General features: G+C 46.5%; 1 protein-coding gene across 1 annotated transcript in view; it reads right to left on the bottom strand.

The window, feature by feature from the left end:
* The window catches only part of GNA13 (G protein subunit alpha 13), a 41,825-nt gene extending 32,458 nt beyond the window's left edge, over positions 1 to 9,367 (bottom strand). Inside the window, exons 1-2 of the mRNA XM_077780338.1 lie at positions 9,300 to 9,367; positions 6,960 to 7,186 (exon numbers count right to left, since the gene is read on the bottom strand). Of these exons, the coding sequence (XP_077636464.1) occupies positions 6,960 to 7,184 (225 nt within the window). The 5' untranslated portion in view covers positions 7,185 to 7,186; positions 9,300 to 9,367. The remainder of the gene's footprint in view (positions 1 to 6,959; positions 7,187 to 9,299) is intronic.
* Positions 9,368 to 19,761: the final 10,394 nt, after the last annotated feature.

Below are 19,761 nucleotides of genomic sequence, written 5' to 3'. Positions count from 1 at the left end.
ACCTATGCCCAAGGTCATTTCCAGGCTGCCAGCAGGAAGACAAGGATTTGATGAACTCCGCCTACGCATCGGCTTGACTCCTCAGCAAAGTGACAACAAGGCCTTGAACGAGCGATGCAAAGTTCAATTCTCTTGGGTAGAGACAACATATGGTCTGATGAGAAGGTCAGTCCTAGCCCGGGTAGTTTAGGATTCGGGATTTTATACTGGTAATCAACAGAGTGAATCAAATCAATGCCTACAGGAATTTATTTTTTTAAAAAGTTACTTCTGGTTTATGTGCATGTGGCGTATCAGGAATAACATCAGCTCATGTTCGGGCACTGTGCCAAAGGCTTTACATTATGTAGATCATCTCATGTAATTTCTACAACAACCAGTAATGGTAGGTCCTCAGATAGTCCCCATTTCACAGTTTCAGACACAGAAAAGGCTGGGGACTCGTTCAAGCTCACAGCGTGAAGGGCAGAGCCTGGGCAGGAGTCCTGGCTGGTCATCCAGTTTCCCGTGACCCAACAGCAGAGCAGGTAACCACAGCGAATTTTAAGGTCCTCACATTAAAACCATTTGTAAAAATGTTTTACGACAGGTGAAATAAATCAGTAAATTTGAATATGGTTATTTTCGAATTTGCTTGGAAGATACACGTACCAAAGCCACTGTTCTTATGACTTTAGACCTAACACCCAAAAAAAGTCAATGAGGAGTAACTCTACTCAAGTTTTCTGCGTCTATTTTATAATAGTTGGGGATGAAAAAGTTCACCTACAGCACTGATGTAAGTCTTTTTTATTCATTTTGCAAAAAGAAAGAGATTAAGTTGGAAAGACTAAGATAAACAACTACTGTCACTGCAGATTGGTAACTTTAGCCAAGGCCACTGAAGTCCTGTTCTCAAAACAAAATTACTATTTCATGGATCCCTATCTGCCCATTCTAATAATGCTCTGCTAACGTGGATGTATAACAGATTCTCTTGGGGAAAAAAAAAAAAAAGGCATATTGCAAAAAAAAATGTTCACAATAATGACACAAGTAAACACACAGCTAAAACACACACACACACAGAGAACTTTCAAGCAAGGAAATAATAATTGTCAATTTCCAGGTATATGCCATTAAAAAAAAGTTTGTAACTGGAACAAAACCCAGCACAACACATGATCTGGAACGCTCCTCAGCAGTATAAAACCTAGGCCAGCTACACGAGCAACACTGCAAAGGAGCTCAAGAGATAACAGAGCACTGGTGTCCCGATGGCCCTCTCCACACCAGATGCAAATCTGGGCAACCATATCCTGACACGGGCCAATCTCCAAATGACACTTTCTTAGAAAACTACATCGCCGCCTTTGGTGCTGGTTTCCATCAGACTTTCATGTTTAGGGTGCACGCTAAAAGCCATGTTCACTGCCAGAACATCAGGTGAGGCTCACTGGTACAGGTGGTTTTCAAGGAGGCGAAGACTCAAACAGCCTTTATCATGATGAGCTGTCCCCCTAAGTTAATAAATCTCCCATTAAATGTCACTTAAAGTTAGTTACCTCGTAACTATAATCTAAGTTAATGAAGTAAAAAAGGAATGGCACGAGGATATTACGAAAGTTCAGAATGTAAGGACTTTGTGACTACCAGTGCAATGACATCGATTGTTTGGTTTTAATGTTTATCTTTCAGAGAGAGCACGAGCCAGGGAGGGGCGGGGGGCGGGGGACAGAGGATGTGAAGCAGGCTCCACACTGACAGCAGCGAGCCTGATGCGGGGCTCAAACCCACAAACCAAGAGCATGACCGACCAAAGTCGGATGCTCAACCAACTGAGCCACCCAGGTGCCCCCAGGCATTCTTAATAAAACCTTACACATATCTAAAACAGAACCTTCTAGGGGAGTGTTAATTATTGGCGTGTAGGGGTGTTGGCCAGAGAGGCTGGAACGGAAGGAAAGAACGCCCCATGGATGTAACGCCTGAGCGCTTCACAATGGTTCAGTGCCCAGCGCTGCCGACCGAGAGTCAGCAGATCGGGTTCCAGGGGCTGTTCTATCACTTACTAGCTCTGTGAACCCAAGTATCAAGAAACCTCTCTGCATCTGAATCTCCTAATCTGTGCAGTGGAGACAACAATATGTATTCTATTCCTCTCGGAGGTTTTTTTTTTTTAAAGGATTATAGGATATTGTATCTGACAGGGCTTTAAAAAGTACAAAGCAATTTTTATAAAACATAAGGTATTAAAAAGTGATAGAAGTATCAGCCCGTGAATTAATTTTCTGGAGAAAGAACCTGGCACCTGCTCGGGGCTAACAGGACGAGGTACCCCAGCCTGGTGCGGCCTCTGCCCATCTGTGAGAGATGAAGAGGAAATAGTCAACCCAGAAAGCCTTTGGCAATCACAGTTTTTTCAAACTTGAGCTCACAAACCTCTCTCCCAGGTTAGGGGTGCTCTAGTAAGGAATTCTGAAACTAAAGTCTTGTTTTCACAACAAAACTATTTCCTTGCTTCATCCTTGAGTTGTTTAAGGAACATTTTCAGAGCAACATAAATTACTATACCACTAGCTTTATTCGGCAATGAAAGTAATACAGAAACCAGCACAGTATTTTACAATATCCCTTCAGCACCCAGAGCCCAGACATCCCATAGCCAGTTAAGCTTTTTTTTTTATAGCCAGTTAAGCTTTTAACAGAAAAAAAAAAAAAAGACATAAACATGAACACATAGACGTAATATATCAAGAGATACACATCTACGTAAAGGCGCATGCACGCACACACAATCTCACAAATTTATATTAACATTATAAGCACATGCCAAATCATCCTCTGTGTTTTTATTTTTTACTTATTTTTAAATGTTCATTTTCAGAGAGAGCACGTGCACGTGCAAGTGGGGGAGAGGTAGAGAGAGAGAGAATCCCAAACAGGCAGAGCCCAAGGTGAGGCTCGATCCCACAACTGTGAGATCACAACCTGAACCAGTTAACAAAAGAGGGACGCTTAACTGACTGAGCCACGCAGGTGCCTCTCTTTGTTTTTTTAATTTACAGTACTGTAACTCTGTGTTTCTAAGATCTGGATAAAATGAAGCCACTTTCATCTGATCAAATTCACCAAAAGGAAATTCTATCTTATAGAGACCTACATTTTAAAAACGCCACAGTTTTTAATGTTACATATAATCCTTTGGTTACGTAGGCTCAAGTATTTCACCATGATCCTAGAATCCGTAGACAATAGGGTTTTTTTTGCAACTTGGAAGTCAAAGTCCTGATTTGATTTTATTCATAAACAGACCAATTGCTTCTCTAACAGAAACACAGTATTTTGCAACAGGAAACAGTAATTGACTCACTTTAAAAAAAATTTTTTTTTTAACANTTCTGTGTCTCCCTCTCTTTCTCTGCCCCTCCCCTGCTCACTCTCTGTCTCTCTCAAAAATAAATAAAACATTTACAATATTTTTAAAAAAGAATATACACTGCTAAACATAAAAAGAAAAATCATGATTCTGTAATACAAGGACTTTCCATCTCCTAGAAAAATTAACAAACTACGTACAGAAATGATTCCTATTTCCCAGAAGAAACTTAACGTGAGAAGTTACTTTTTTTTCTAGAAGAATCTTAGAATGTGTAAAAATGAGTTAATAAGAGGCTTATGCTGGTGAGTGAGAAAGACAGACAAGGCGCGCCAAGAGAGCGTCTACTTTAGTGGGAGGACCACATACAAGCGCCCACGAGTGAGGACAGGCGACCGAGGGCCAGCAGCAGGCATACCAAGGAGAGAGGACAGGCCAGGGAGCCGCGTGTCCCAGCTGGGAGGACTGGACAAAGCCACGACCCTGAGGCGCCGCTCCCCAGGGGGGCCGAGGAGCAAATTCATCCCCATGGCCCCGGACTGCCGGCTACAGATAAATACGCATCACAGGGCCACCTCCCAGATTCCTGAATCAGACCCTCTTGTGGTGGGGTCTAGGGCCATTTTTGTTTTGTTTTGTATTAGACAAGCACTGATGCAAGGGGTCCGGGGACCACATTTAGTCACGTTAAAATGTGATTACTGTTCTTCTAGGTCAAGGGTAAGGCTAATAAATAGATACAATAATGAAAATCCCTGGCAGACCTTGTAAAGACAGCCAAAGAAGCAGATCAGGGTATGTGGAAATCGACAGGTTATAGGGTGTGTGAGGCAGTCTAATGAACACGTTTTTCGAATCACAGGGAAGCTAGCTCGTCTTGACTCAAATAAGGAGGCTGAACTCTATTCTGGACGTAACGGAGAGTGAGCATAGCTCTCCCAACAAACCCATGCTATGTTTGCACAAGATTACCAGGGAGTCTGCGCAAGGGGCCCTGAGAAATCAGTGTAAAGGATCAAAGAAGGGAACGGACACAAGAGATTATCTAGGGGGTGGAAAAGACAGGACTCAAGGGCTTCTGTGTGCAGAGAAGAAGAGTTGAAGAGAACTGTGAGGAAAACGTCAATGAGCCAGCTGCCTTCCGAAGGTCCAACGCAGCTACCCCAAACACCACAAAGCCTCCAGAAGTCTTGAGAGTCATTAATTCAGTGCGATAATGGAGCACCTTCTATACATGCCAGGTACCATCAACAACGCCAAGTACACCCAGGAAAAAACTCCTCCTCCAGGGGTTTAAAATTACATCTCTCCAAGGCGCCTGGGCGGCTCAGTCAGTTATGCATCCGACTTCGGCTTAGGACATGACCTCACGGTTCATAAGTTCGGGCCCCCCATCAGGCTCTGTGCTGACAGCTCAGAGCCTAGAGCCTGGAGCCTGCTTTGGATTCTGGGTCTCCCTCTGTCTGCCCCTCCATCACTTGCATTCTGTCTCTGTCACTCTCTCTCTCTCTCTCAAAAATAAATAAACATTTTTAAAAAATTACATCTATCCCTGTTCCGCTTTTCTTCTGTCCCTACATTTTAGGAGGAAAACAAGTATTTCTGGAACTTGCCTCTCCTTGTGCTTGACGCCTTCTTTGCTACAAAGCATCAGCTGGGTCAAGACCATGCGGGTCCCGGGCAGTTTTACAATTTGTTCTGAATGGCGGACGCTTAGGAATGTGTCCTCAACTAGGATGACCAGCAGTCCTGACTGTTCAGATGTAAATGTCCCAATTCAAATGTCAGTGGAGCCCAACTTCAATTAAATGGACTTCTGGAACTTTCCTAGAGAAAACTTAGAGTATAGCTGTTTACTTATTCATCCAACCAATAGGACCCATATGCTTTTACAGACGGAGGTTCCTTCCCTGACGTGGAAGGATGAATAACACTGGAGAAACCTTAGAGGGAAGGTGTGATTTGTCAACAAAATGAATTAGGAAGAAAGGAGAGCAAGAGCACTTACACCAGGAGGGATGGTGACAAGGGACAGGAGGGTGTAGCGAGGAACTATCAAGTAACAAACACTAACCGGGACAAAACTCCAACGCAAGTCCGAGAACTGGGCGGAGGGCACCTGTCAAGTGAAATTCCTGGTTTTCACCAGGATGTGATGCTGCCAACGCCTCCATGTTAACAAGCGTGTCACACACGCTTTGCTTCCCGCTCACGGACAAACTACTGGAGCCCACACGCACGCTCCAGACAAGGGGACTTGGTGAGGCATGTATGTACCAAGTGCTCAGGGTGTCCACGAGAACCGTAATGCAAAGAAAATAAAGACTTGGGACCAGTCTTACAAAAAGCTATCACGAACACGTATCTAGAACTTTTCACAAGCAAGACTGGCTTCTGAGCAAGAACTGAAATAGCAAAGAAGGCCAGCTGCACGTCATCCTGGAGCCACACCCAACAGCGTGGATCCCTTTAAGGCCGATGACATCATCAAACCACTTTCTAAGCAGTTTTACTTTTAACTGTCATTTTTTTTTTTTTGGATCGCAGTATGGTAAAACACTTCAAATCTGCACCGCCTCCAACCTGCATACGGCCTAGATTATTAACCCTGGGATCCTTCCAGTCTTTGGCAAATAAAACCCAGAACACAATCAAAGCATTCATAATTAAACTGCAAAACAAGTGATTAAAAAAATCTATTTCGAGTATTATTTGTGCATCTTGAACCCTGATCAGATCCTTTCTTTTCTATCCTACCTTCAGTGCTGTGTAAGTTACAGTTTTATGGTATACTAAGATTATTTTGTTTTTTTTAAAAAGAAACATTTTGGGGTTGCCTGGGCGGCTCAGCTGGTTAAGCATCCGACTCCTGATTTTGGCTCATGATCTCATCGTTAGTGAGTTCAGGCCTCACAACGGCCTCTGTGCTGACAGTGCAGAGCCTGCTTGGGATTCTCTCTCTCGCTCTCCCCATCCCCACTCTCTGCGCCTCCCCCATTTATGCTGTATCTCTCTCTCAAAATAAATAAATAAACTCAAAAAAGGAACATTTTGTAAAATGTGCTTAGAAACATTAAAAACACACAGAGAACACAAATAAATAAAAAGTACAAAGACCTAAGTGTTATAAAGAACTTTAATCTGTCTTTATATTAAATTAACCTGTACCATAAAATGAGTACCTCCAAAGTCTTAATGACACATCTGAACAACTCAGTTCAGTTACTGACCTCTCAGTCCAAGCAAGAGTAAAAGATCAATTTCTTTTAGAAGATTTTCATTGTGGCAATTGAGAGGAAATTATTTTCAAAAGGAGAATAAAATGAGGAGAAAGTACCCCTGAAAATCACTAACGTCTTATTTGCAAAAATAAAAAATGACCAATTAAACATATCTGCTTCATCAACTCTATGGGGTTCAACGTATTCTTATCTTGCTTAGTCAGAAGCTCATCTATACAGCAATCCAATTTTCTGAGGCTGAAATTCTGGACAGATATATTTCAATTGTGGGAGTCGCTGAAAAAAGGCGTATTAGAATCAGCTGCCGATAAACGTCCCTAAAATAAACTGACGACAACATAAAAGAACAAATCTCTTACCAGTTGAAATTCTCGACGCCGGTCATAGGCATTCTGTATGCCACTGTCTGCCCATAACGCTCGTATAACGGGGAGATACTGTAAAAACACTTGAGTTTCCACCATCCCCTGGGCCGCCATGGGGGACCGCGTGTCAAACGCCATCATCTTGTCTCCATTGGCTTGGTTCGAGTTATCTCCCCACGGAATATGCAGCTTCTCCCGGGCATCTACCAGCACCCTCATACCTTCGTTTAAAAAGAAAGAAAAAGACGGGCTAGGCGTCATTAGACATTCTCACTGGTTCTGTTCCGGTATGACTTTCTGAAACTTCAGTCCTCCAAAACGGAGACGAAGATCAAAAACAAACACAGGCAACTTCTCAGAGCTTAAAAAACCGGTTGTTCACAGTCATGAACTTAAGAGCCTGGACAAGCAAATACTATTAAACACAATTGCTCTTTCTCAAGGATTGTAACATGTTGCAATTTATAAAATAACTTTTTATACGCTCTTAATAGAGGGTAGTCACATGAGAACCGAAGCTGGTGGAGGAAACAGAAACTATGCTCCCAGCTCTGAAAACACCACCGACTAAGATTTTGAGCCCCTCAAAAAGACATTTCTGAAAGGCCAAGAATCAAACTTATCACTCAGGGTTCTGAGCATTCTGCTTCAACCCAACACCCAGTCTTCTAAGAACACGTTCAAAACTCAAAAACTCCTCCCAGACCAAGCCTCAAATCAGTGTAAGTCACAGGAGAGCCTCCGATCTCCCTAACGGGAAGGAAGAGTAACTGCAAAAAGGGTATCAAAACAGAGCACTCGACTCGCAGAGGTTAGTTCAAGCCCTGTATCTCTAATCCCTACACGGTCACCTTTGGTCCATCGAAAGTCACAGGGACTACTCCGCGGCCGGTCCGCATACTGAAAAACCGCTTTCCCGTCAATCTTCCAATCGTGCCAACTCAAAAGAAGTAGAGGTCTTGTGAGTGACTTCATCTCATTACCAATGTTCAAAGTAGGTCACATCAGGGGCCTGTGCGCACAGCGCCAGGTGTTGACCTGGCTCATAATCAGGTTAACGTGTTGACTATTTATTGACATAATTCCTGAAGTTCGGCTGCATCAGGATACAAAGGTACCTTCGATTAAGGACCGGCAAGGCGGAGTCCGCAGCCTTGAAAGAGCCCTCAATTAGTCTTGTGCTCAACATAAAGATGGGATAACCAGGAACATTTTACACAGCTCACGTGCAGCGTACCAGTGCTCAGAGCTGGCTGGCTGTGGGCTGAGCTCCTGGCCCAGTGCTCCCCTCCCCTCACTGCCCCTGGATCCCCACTCCCGGGGAGTTTTCCTCTACTCAATCCTGAGGAGAAAAAAAAAGGCGGTGGGGGAATGAGAAGGAGTTGCTTAAGAACTTCCTGAACAACAACAACAAAAACCCCACTTAAAAAAACACTGCCTGAAAATCGGCTGAAATCTGTGGCAAATGGACAACTGCTACCCAGATGGTGGTTTCCTGATGCACCTGAACTCCCCGGCTCTGGGTCTCAAACCTGCCAAGACGCCTTTCATGAACAAAGCAGAAACTATTTGATACTAAGCATAAGGAATGCTAATTACCGCTGAAATAAGAATCATCTTGGCCAACTGTCCGAAAGGGCAGAAATAAAATTCACTTAAGAACAAACTTTACTTTCAAAAACACTGTCAGACAGAAGCAGGGTCTATGATCCAGGCCGGCAGTGGTTTGCAGGCTCCACCTGCACAGGCTTCGCATCACTTTTGAGGCCAAAGATTCTTTATACCAACACGCAATTCCATTGAATTACTACAGCAAGGGAGGGGGGGGTCGTACCCCCTCCGGCCCCCAGTTATTAAGCAAAAAGGAGGGTGGAACGTGTTGTATAGTGATTACAGGCAAAACATCCTGCCCGACCGTGACAATGGGGCGAGAAACAACTGATGCTAATTTTTTCAGACTAACTGTACGGCTCTACCCTTTCCTGATGCCGGAACAGTACACAGGACTCCCTGAAGTTTCCCATCTTTGCCAAAAGGGCCCAGCAACTGTCACCCTGCGCCCTTGACAAGTCTCAGGCAAAAGTTTCCTCACTGAGACGGTTCCAGAACTCCCTTGCTTAGGAAGCGGCGCAGGGAGTTGGGAGCAGCCCCGACCCCATGTGACTCGGGTCACCCACCCCGGGCGGTGAGGCTGGGCAGGCAGCGCCGGGGCGGGGGGTGGGGGAGTGTGTGGGTCTGGGGTTGGCCCTGGGCTCTNCGAGGGCGGGGCCCGGCCGCCTCCGCCCCCCGCCCCGGCCCGGGCCCGCGATCCGGGCGGCGACCCCCGCTCTGCACCTTTAATCACGTTGCTGTAGATGGTGGGGCGGAACTCCTCGCGCGCGCGCTGGTCGAAGTCCTGCCCGTGGATGNGATTTCGAGGCCGCTGGCTGGGGTGTGATTCAGACAGCGGGCGCGAGTCTGGAAGGTTTTAGGGCCTTTTCTGGAGGTGGTTTCTTTGACCCGCGGCCCTTCCAAGCCCGGAATGATCCCAAACGTCACCAACACCCCCTCCCCAACGCCCCCAACCCTTTCTGGCGTTCTCAGGCCCCGCAAAAGACTCTGCTTTCGGGAGAAGGAGCTGGAGTTGAGGTTAACCCGAGATGTGCGAGGAGGGGTCGTTCGTGTCTCCTCCAAGCCGCTCTGAAGTCAGTGGATGGGAGCTGCAGGCGGGTGAGGTCATGGTGAAAATCCCCCTAAACCGGACACAGTGAAGCAGACTCTTCCCTACAAGGAAGCAGATAAGCAAACAGGCCGAGGGCTGGAACAGGCAAATTTTAGGTTTCCTGCCAGATTACGGAGGATGTGACCAGCCAAGGGACTTTTTTCTGTCCTGACAGCAGATTCAGGCCAGGACACCTGAAGGGGCTGCCAGGGGACAAGCGATAAGTGACAGCTGGGGTGTTAGAGGGACTGTGCAGCAAGGACCCCGGGAAGCCAGCTTCTTTATTCTCAGTATTTCGTTTCAGGTGGAAACCCGTTTTGGTTGGTCTCTGTTCTGGGCAGCACAGCGGTAATGCTCCTTGATTTGGGCCCCTATGGCGGGGAAGCCACGTCTCTGTTGGGCAGTTGAGGTTACGAGGTCAGCACTGGGAGAGGCTCAGGTTTAAATTGGAAAAAAAAAAAAAAATCAGTGCCAATCAGTTTGCTGTCCGGTTGGCTTAATAGCTGAGAAGCCTCATGACTCAGTAAATAGGCTTCAGTAAACAGGCGGCTATAATAGGACTCTGTCCTGTTGTTCTGGCCAAGCCCATAGGGGAGACAATCTACGGTATACAAAGCAGGGCAGGTTCACCTCCAGTATCTATGGATCCACAGGGTCAGAATCACTGGGCGGTGCCTTCAGGCGACGTGTGTGGTAAAAGTCTACCCTGGATGGAACATGTCTCTACAATCTCAATAGTGCTCAGGAGGCCTGGTTCTCCAACCATGAAACGGCTGACCTCTGTCCACAATAGGGGAGCAGGTGCGGCCCCCGCGCACCAGGCCTATGCGGACTGCAGAGGCTAATCTGAACTCATTGGCAAAATGAGGAGGGAAGCCCGGAAGTTAGGCAGTTAATATATTGCTTTTCTTTTTCCAAAAGTGTGTGCAGCATCGTGGAGAAGCACAGGGGTGCCCGGGAGGCAGGAAGGTGTTCCTGCCCAGCCAGTTCATGTCGTGACACGCAGAGCAGCAGAGAAAGCTGTTCAAAGCCCTGCCTCTGACCCTCTGTTGGAACAAAGTTGGCTCCGATCGAGTCTGACTGCTCTGGTCAGTTTCGGAGAGACATGGTCGGGCCTAGCCTGAGGTTTGCCGATAGCGGTCCAACTGCTTCTGTTTAATAGTCAAACCACCTTCGGGGCGCCTGGGTGGCTTAGTCAGTTAAGCGTCCGACTTTCGCTTAGGTCATGATCTCACGGTTCGTGGGTTCGAGCCCCGCGTCGGGCTCTGTGCTGACTGCCAGCTCAGAGCCTGGAGCCTATTTCGGAGTCTGTGTCTCCCTCTCTCTGACCCTCCCCTGCTCACGCTGTCTCTCTCTCTCTCTCCTAGAAATTAAAAAAAAAAAAAGTCAAGCCACCTTCAAATTATAAGCATAAAAATGAGTTAGAGGTTTGGTGGTTCCTCAGAAAGTTAAACACAGAACTGACATATGAGCCAGCAATTCTACTCGTAGGTATGTGGCAAAAATAATTGAAAACAGGTATTTAGACAAAAGAATCGTGCACCTATGTTCTTGGCAGCACTATTCAGAAAAGCCAGAAGAGGAAAACACGCCATATATCCGTCAAAAGATGAGTGGATAAACAGAAATGTAGTATATCCATAAAATGGAACTATTCACCCATAAAAGGAAATGAAATTCTGATACATACTACAGTACAGATGAACCCTGAAAACATTATGCGAAATGGAAGAAGCCAGTCAGAAAAGGCCACATATTGTAAGGTTCCATTTGTATGAAAAGTCCAGAATGGGGCGCCCGGGTGGCTCCGTCCGTTAAGCATCCGACTTCGGCGCAGGTCATGATCTCACAGTTCGTGGGTTCAACCCCCGTGTTGGGCTCTGTGCTGACAGCTCAGAGCCTGGAGCCTGCTTCACATTCTGTGTCTCCCTCTCTCTCTGACCCTTCCCTGCTCAAACTTTCTCTCTCTCTCTCTGTCAGAAATAAATAAAACATTTTTTTAAAAAACTTAAAAAAAAAAAGAAAGAAAACGTTAAAAAAAAAAGTCCGGAATAGACAAAGCCATAGAAACAGTGGGTTCATAGTTGCCAGGGGCTAGGAGGAGGGAAGAATGGGGAGTGACTGCTTATGGGTACAGGGTTTCCTTTTGGGGTGATGAAAATCTTTAGGAATTAGAGGCACCTGGGTGGCTCAGTCTGTTAAGCGTCCGACTTCAGGACAGGTCATGATCTCACGGTTCGTGGGTTGGAGCCCCATGTTGGGCTCTGGGCTGACAGCTCGGAGCCTAGAGCCTGCTTCGGATTCTGTGTTTCCCTCTTTCTCTGCCCCTGTCCTGTTCATGCTTTCTCTCTCTCTGTCTCTCTCAAAAATAAATAAACATTTAAAAAAATTTTTTTAAATACTTAGGAACTAGGTATTGGTGATGGTTGTAGCACGTTGTGAATGTACTAATTGCCCTGAACTGTATACTTTAGAATAGCCAAATGATGCATTTGATGTTATGCGGATTTTACCACAATAATAAAAAGTGGGGAAAATAGTATTTTCCATAAAAGAAAAGGCATCATTTAACACTGAGGTACCCACAGTGTCCAATATTCCGTGAATGAACAGTGTGATTGTGTTTGTTTTAAAATAACAATGTAAGGTATATATTTGCATCAGAAGCAAATGTACTCTGGCAGTTGATTCGGGTTGCATTGTAACGGTATCAATGCTATTGTAATTTCCAGATAGATTGTTTCATAACTAAAAAAAGAAAACCCAAACGTTGTAAGGGAGTAAAGAGTCCATTGGTTAGAACTCAATCTGCTGGGTGCTAGATTTCCAGAAGACCCAGATGTTAATTCTTTGGAAACATCTGTATTGCTGCTCGCCAGTTAATCCACATGCAAATGAGGGATTCCGGTGTCCGCAGAGGAGCACTCATAGAATGGTCGATTAGTTGCAACACTCAATTCTTTCTGGAAACCCATGGTCTGGGCGACAAACAGTCTTGCAAGATAAATAGTGAAGGTGTGACTACAGATGTAGAAATCCCTTTCCAAATGACTCCTCTTCTCTGACGTGGTCACTCGAGGAAGGACACAGTCCCTTTCCCGTAATCCTGCCAAGGCTGGAAATCAATTACTTGTAACTCTTTTGTTGGGATGAAAGATACGCTTCCTATCTTACAGTCACAGCATTTCTACAATGAAAAGAAAAATGGTATCCTTTAGCTCATTTACCTACCTTCGTGCCAGATAACTTTGGGCTATTTACAAAAATCAGTATTATCCATAAAGGACAAAAATGTGTCACCCTCAGACACGCGTATTCCAAAGACTATGCCAGAGGCTCTAGGAACGATTCCAAAAGAAGACTTAATTTTTTTTTTTTTTGAAGTGATGAGAAATCTAATTTAAATAAGTGTTTCCCATGTCAGGATGACTACTTACCAGTCAGGATAGGACAACGCCCACTTAGGTATGTTTATTTAAAAATCAGTCACATTACTTGAAGGTTAAACCTGGTGTTAATCTTCTAATAAGGATGACAACACAGCCAGCATTCTTGCTACACAACTATTTTGCCTCATCAGTGATATAAAATAGGTGGATTCTAATCCTTTCTTACATGTAAACAAAGGCATGGATTTTCCAGATCTTCGTTTCCTGTCCCAGAAAGGGAAGGGGATTCCCTAGCCCTCCCTTAACACCAATTCCATCTGTGTGGGTAATGTTTTCAAGGCCCCAAAGCACTTTGACCTACTTTATCTCATTCTCTGCTCACAATAGCCAGACTAGGAACACCCGGTGTCAATCTGCTCCCCACCTGTCTCACGCTGGGTAGCTGATGGGGAAGAGAAGTTTTTAGGGGACACACCGGAAGCCTCACTCAGCCAGGCCACCTGCAGAGCCAGAACCAGGACCTGCCCCCACCCTTATGACTCTGCATCCAGTGCTCCTTCTGATATGCCAAAACGGCCCGCTGGATGATGAAGTTCAAGCTTAAGAAGCTAACTGTGCTGAACCATGAGACACCATAGAGTCCAGTGGTTTTTACTGGTTGGTGGGTCTGTTTTTCCAGCCCCTCTGCAGCCGACCGTCGTCTGGAAGTCCACCCGCTCTCAGGCTGATTCTGGAATGATGTTCCATACTTAGAGCGCAGCCTCTGGCATGTAAACTGTTCCAGGTGCCTGATGCAGAAGTTAGAAAAGAGGAGCCAAGTTTCTGGTGATGTTTACATGATGCGTGAACCCCAGACGTTCCCTTAACATGAGTTAGATCTGAGAAGGCAACTTTTTTTTTTTTTTTGCGATGAAATTTGCCTCTCGTGTGGAAAGTTTTGTATGAAACTAGGCATGCAGAATTGCATTGCTGGTGGGGGTTTTTGTTGTTGCTGGTATTAATGGAAAACATGACTTTAATTGCTGGCTGTACTTTTCTGAGCCTCTGAAAAAGGTCCATGAGCTGCCGTCCACCAGCTGTGACCTCCCTCGGCTTATCTGAACTCAGAAGCCTGCTCACATGCCAGCACCCATATAACCCCTTACACCTTGCATAGAGCATCGGATTCACTTATGGGCGGTCTATTTATAGGACGCCAGCAAAAAGCCTTGCCCGTAAATCTGAGATCTTTTCTGAGAAACTCAAAACATCCTGCTCAATCCCTCTCCTTTATTTTCCCTCAGAGATTTTTATTTTATTTTTTATGTTTTTAATGTTTTATTTATTTTGAGAGAGAGAGAGATCGAGAGTGAGTGTGTGTGTGCGTGTGTATGAGCAGGGGAGGGGCAGAGAGAGGGGGGAGACACAGAATCAGCGGGGCCTGAACTCGTGAACCACAAGATCATGACCGGAGCCGAAGTCAGACCCTCAGCTGACTGAGCCACCAGGGCGTCCCGCCCCTCAGAGCTTTTTAAAGATGAGAGATGGGGGCGCCTGGGTGGCTTAGTCGGTTAAGCGTCCGACTTTCACTTAGGTCATGATCTCGCGGTTCGTGGGTTCGAGCCCCGCATCGGGCTCTGTGCTGACTGCCAGCTCAGAGCCTGGAGCCTGTTTCGGATTCTGTGACTCCCTCTCTCTCTGGCCCTCCCCTGCTCATGCTGTCTCTCTCTCTCTCCTAGAAATAAATAAAACATTAAAAAAAATAAATAAATAAAGATGAGAGATGCTCTTTATGTTGTATTGCCTGTAAAGGGACTGCCCTTTGCCAGAAACAGGTAAGGGCTCTTTTACGTTAAGTTCTGTTTCTCCAGGCACATTTAAGGCTGCAAAGCCTCAACTTATTCCTGCTCCCAGAGGTGACTGGGTGGCTCAATCGGTTAAGTGTCCGACTTCAGCTCAGGTCATGATCTCGTGGCCAATGAGTTCGAGCCCCGCATGGGGCTCTGTGCTGACGGCTCAGCCTGGTGCCTGTTTCAGATTCTGTGTCTCCCTCTCTCTCTGCCCCTCCCCTGCTCCTGCTCTGTCTCTCTGTCTCTCAAAAATAAATAAGCGTTAAAAAAAATTTTTTTTTTAAATCCTCTGCTCCTAATCTGGTGGGAGAAGTTTTCTTTCCCCCAGAACACCGGATCACAGGCTCGGACCTGTCGCTTCCAGGACCCAGACTCCTGGTTCCAGCCGGCTGGCCAGGTCACATCACATGTCACGGCCTGTAGACCTAGCCTTGGCTCCAGCATAAACGCTGGAGGTGACCATCAAGCAGTTAGGGCCCACACGCAGGGGCGCTGAGAAATAAGGGTCCCCGTAGACTTTGTCAGAATGCGGCAGCCTGGCTCATGGAGCCAGTAATGTCATCAGCACATCTGTCTCCAAACTCCCGCGTCAGCTGCCAAGGAAAAGCAGGGTTAGCTTATGGTCGGATTCGGGGAAAGGCAGCCAACTGCTGAATCAGAATCCTAGCAGTGAAGGTCTAGAAGCTGAAACACAGTCACCAAGGTCCCTGTCTCTTGCTTCAGGACTTAGCTTTCTCCTGGCTGTGGGGGGGCTAACCAGGCCTGCCCGGAAGAGGAGACGGAGACATAAAAGCAAAGGGAGACAGCTCGCCCTGTCCAGCAATTTTGTCTGCAGTAATTCTGTACTTATGATGGTTTCCCGTCTTTGCAAAGAAACAGGACCATAAGCAGAAAAAGTCTCTTCGGTAGGAAGGTCATCTACATTTCCACCTAAACTGTACAAATCGTATCGGATGGTTTGCTAGTCATTTTGCAGGGAATGGAGTGTAGGTGCAGAAACTTGGGAAGAACTCAACATATTCGAGCCTTGCCCTTCACATCTGCAAAGTGGGAGCGTTTGGACATAAAGATTTGTCCCGAGGATTAAATTCTAGAACAAACGCACTCCATTTCTGTCCGTAAATGAGAGATTCGGTTTTAGACTCTCAGAGGAAGCAGCAACCGAACTTCTTTAACAATGTTTTGAAAGTTTAGCAATCTTGGCCTGATCGGAGCAGTCTCCTGATCTTTCCCGAGCTCTTCCTTCTGAGTTTAAAGGTATCTCCTCCGCTCTGATTCATTCGTAGCGGCTGATGTTTCCCCCTCAATAGGATCTCTTTCTGGTCAAAAGAATCTAACACAACAATGAGAAAATGCATGTATATTAAAGGTTGTCACGCAAATTTGAACTCTGAAGAGAGGTGGGGTTTATTACTTCCCATCAATAATGGGCGTGGAAGGGATCAGCTCAGAGAGGTGAGGTTGGCACAGTGAATCGAGAGCATGGGCTTTGCTTTCCAATCTTCAAAATGGGTATAATCATCTTAGAGTTTTGGGGGGGAGAGTTATATAAAATGACAGAGCAGGCTTTTAGTCAAAGTCACCATGTCTCCCTTCTGTCAAAGTGTTTACTTGTCCAGCTGATGAACTGGTATCTATGTTGTGAAGGTCATGGATAATGAGGGATGCCTCATGGACATGCATACCTCTGCCTGCAAGCCCGTGCTCTGGTCACACCTCCATCAGTAGACACCTCTGGACAGCCTTTGGGCCTAAAGGTGGTCACACCCGTGGTATCGTCGCCCCTTAGGGCAGACCCACACTCAGGGAAACAGACTAGGTCTGCGTGGATAAGGTATAGAATACTTGGGGATTATATATTATAGAATACTTAGGGATTCTACTTCCCTGGCTTTTTGTCTGGGAGCAGCTCAGGCTCTGGGCGGGCCCCTTGCCCTGGCCCTACAAATAGGGACAGCACCGGAAGACAGCCAGAGCAGGACGCTTTAAGCACAAGTGGAGGTTAGGACCTCTCTTGCCCAGAGCTCAGGGCGGTGCTGTCTTGGAGGATAGAATGAGATAGTATCTAAATTGCCCCCATTTTACAGACATGGGGCGTACACTAAACCTCAGGAACGTTCATCTTCCCGGGCTCTTGAAAGTGGACCCCAGTGGCGAAAATGGCTGAAACACTGCACTGAAGTCACTCACGAGCCGCTCCTTGGCTGGGGACTTTTGTGCCCCTCTGGTAGAAGCCTGCTAAATTTCTGGCTCCTCATTGCCCTTTCCAAGGCCACTTTGGGCAAGAAGTCAATTCATGCTTCTATAAAGCAGAGCAGAGAAGAGCAGAGGCATTTTGGATCAGTCTGCAGTTTGTTCCTTCACCAGGGACTTTTCTGCTAAGGGCCTCAGGGAAAGCAAAGTTACCCCCAGAGAGTTAAACCCCAGCTCCAAGAAGAGAGGGAACTTGCAGCTCTGCCCCAGGCTGAGCTTATTTCAGGAACTCATCTCCTGTAATTCAGGAACTCAGTGCATCTCAGACGGCCTGGGAGGCTAGATGCTCAGATTTAGAAAGATTGCCTTGGGTGGTTTTCTCTCTAAGAATCACGCAGAGTCTAGCACAGTGTTAGAATTAAGGAATTGGGGTTGGGGGCCATTTAACTTCCCCTGGGACAAACGCACTTGACCCAGCAGACTCACAGGGGAAGACACAATGGGCTCTCATGGAAAATCTGAATGAACTGCAGACCTCCATTTATGGCTTGGGTCCCCAAAAGATTTGCTCCTCCATGGCCCTATTCTTAGTCATTTAGCCTCCATTAATAAGGGAGCAAATAATAACAGTGGGCACTTTCTCAGTAGCCCATTAGGAGGTGTTTCTGAAAAGCCTTCTGTCCAACCCCCAGTATAATCCTGTCTTAGGGTAATAGCACTTTCTCAGGGAGATGCTTCTCTCTCTCTCTCTTTTTTTTTTTATGTTTTATTTATTTCTAGGAGAGAGAGAGAGAGAGAGAGAGAGAGAGAGCGTGAGCAGGGGAGGGTCAGAGAGAGAGGAGGACACAGAATCTGAAACAGGCTCCAGGCTCTGAGCTGGCAGTCAGCACAGAGCCCGACGCGGGGCTCGAACCCACGAACCGCGAGATCATGACCTAAGCGAAAGTCGGACGCTTAACCGACTAAGCCACCCAGGCGCCCCAAGGGAGATGCTTCTCTTGACAGATTAGTGTCCTGGTCAATTTCATGCCAGCCATTTTTCCAGCTTGGTGACAAACACTCGAAGTTCTCCCTGGTGTGGTGTCCAGACTGTCTTCCCTGTCTCCCAACCTTCTTTCGCCACCTCCTTTCCTTCAGGCTTCCCCTCCTTCCCTTCCCTCCCTCCCTCCCATCTGCTCTCTCCCTTCTTACTCCTCCTAGCCCTTCCTTCCCATGTCTCCCTCCCCAGGTCCGAGGAAGGCAGCGCCTGGCCCCCTGCGGTCCTACGGCATCCTCGCTTCGCCTGTCACAATGTCACAACGCAGGTCAATCTGGCTCTAGTTGTACCCCACCCCCCACCTACCACTCGAGTGTGGGCCCTTTGAGGCAAGGACACAGCTAACTTCTTTCATATCTTCAGCATCTAGTGTGTCATACGTATCGTACTGGCTCACTAAATGTATATAATTAATTTAAATGAATAGACAGCCATCTGCCTACTTCCAAGTTGCTTTCCTGCATTTCTGAGGGTGGCCAGCTGGATTTGCAGCCCTCCAGGATTGGAGTGATCTGGACAGGGAGGAGAGAGAACACTTTTGGCTCAGCGCCACTAGTCAGAACCAGGGACCTGGGCCTTGCTACGTGCTGTGCTAACTTGGAATGGCTGGATAATATCACAATACGGGTTCTTGAGTGACTTGAACTAGCTGTAGGGCTTGCGTGGGGCGTGGGGATGAGAACACACCATCACATGATGGACATCAGTCACTCGAGTAGCCTGCTCACGGGGCAAGCGGGACAGTGGAGTTTGTGTGGGCCACGAAACACTAGAACTTGAGCCATCCTTCTCAACAGCAGACAACTAGCCGGTGCCCATTTCCATCAGGTACGAGCTAGACTCACAAAGAACATCAGTGAGAACTGGGCGGGTGTGGGTTCAAATCCCAGCTCTGCTCTCTTCTATCTATCATCAGTATCCTGGCATCAACCACCTAAACTTTTCGAGCCTCATTTTTCTTATCTGAAAAATGGAGTCATTTATGCCCACACCTCCCTGGGCCGCTGCGAGGGTTAATTGTCATGACATATGTAAAGCACACAGCAAAGTGCCCGGCTCCAAATGGCTGTCAGATCATAGTAGCATTTGCTGCTAGGCACTGGGGCTTAAAAGCTGTTAAAATTTTTGTTATATAAATATAAAGATTTTGGGGGTACCTGGGTGGCTCAGTCAGTTAAGTGTCATACTCTTGGGGGGGGGAGGGGCGCCTGGGTGGCTTAGTCGGTTAAGCATCCGACTTTGGCTCAGGTCATGATCTTACAGTTCGTGAGTTCGAGCCCTGCATTGAGCTGTGTGCTGACAACCCAGGGCCTGGAGCCTGCTTCGGATTCTGTGTCTCCCTCTCTCTACCCCTCCCTGGCTCTCATTGTCTCCCTCTCTCAAAAATAAATAAACACTAAAAAAAAAGTGTCAGATTCTTGGTTTTGGCTCAGGTCATCATCTTATGGTTTGTAAGATTGAGCCCCACTTTGGGCTCTGTGTTGGCAGTGCTGAGCCTGCTTGGGATTCTCTCTCCGCCCCTCCGCGCCCCTCCCCAGCTGGCTCTCCCTCTCCCTCAAAATAAATAAATAAACTTAAAGTAAATATAAAGACTTTTTTTAATGCAAAGTTTTTTATGCCAACTTTTAAATGAACTGTACTGATCATT

Source organism: Crocuta crocuta, unplaced genomic scaffold (assembly GCF_008692635.1).
Source record: "Crocuta crocuta isolate KB4526 unplaced genomic scaffold, BGI_CrCroc_1.0 scaffold288, whole genome shotgun sequence".
Lineage (NCBI taxonomy): Eukaryota > Metazoa > Chordata > Mammalia > Carnivora > Hyaenidae > Crocuta > Crocuta crocuta.
Note: the sequence above shows the minus strand (reverse complement) of the source record. Positions and strands in the feature narration are given on the sequence as shown.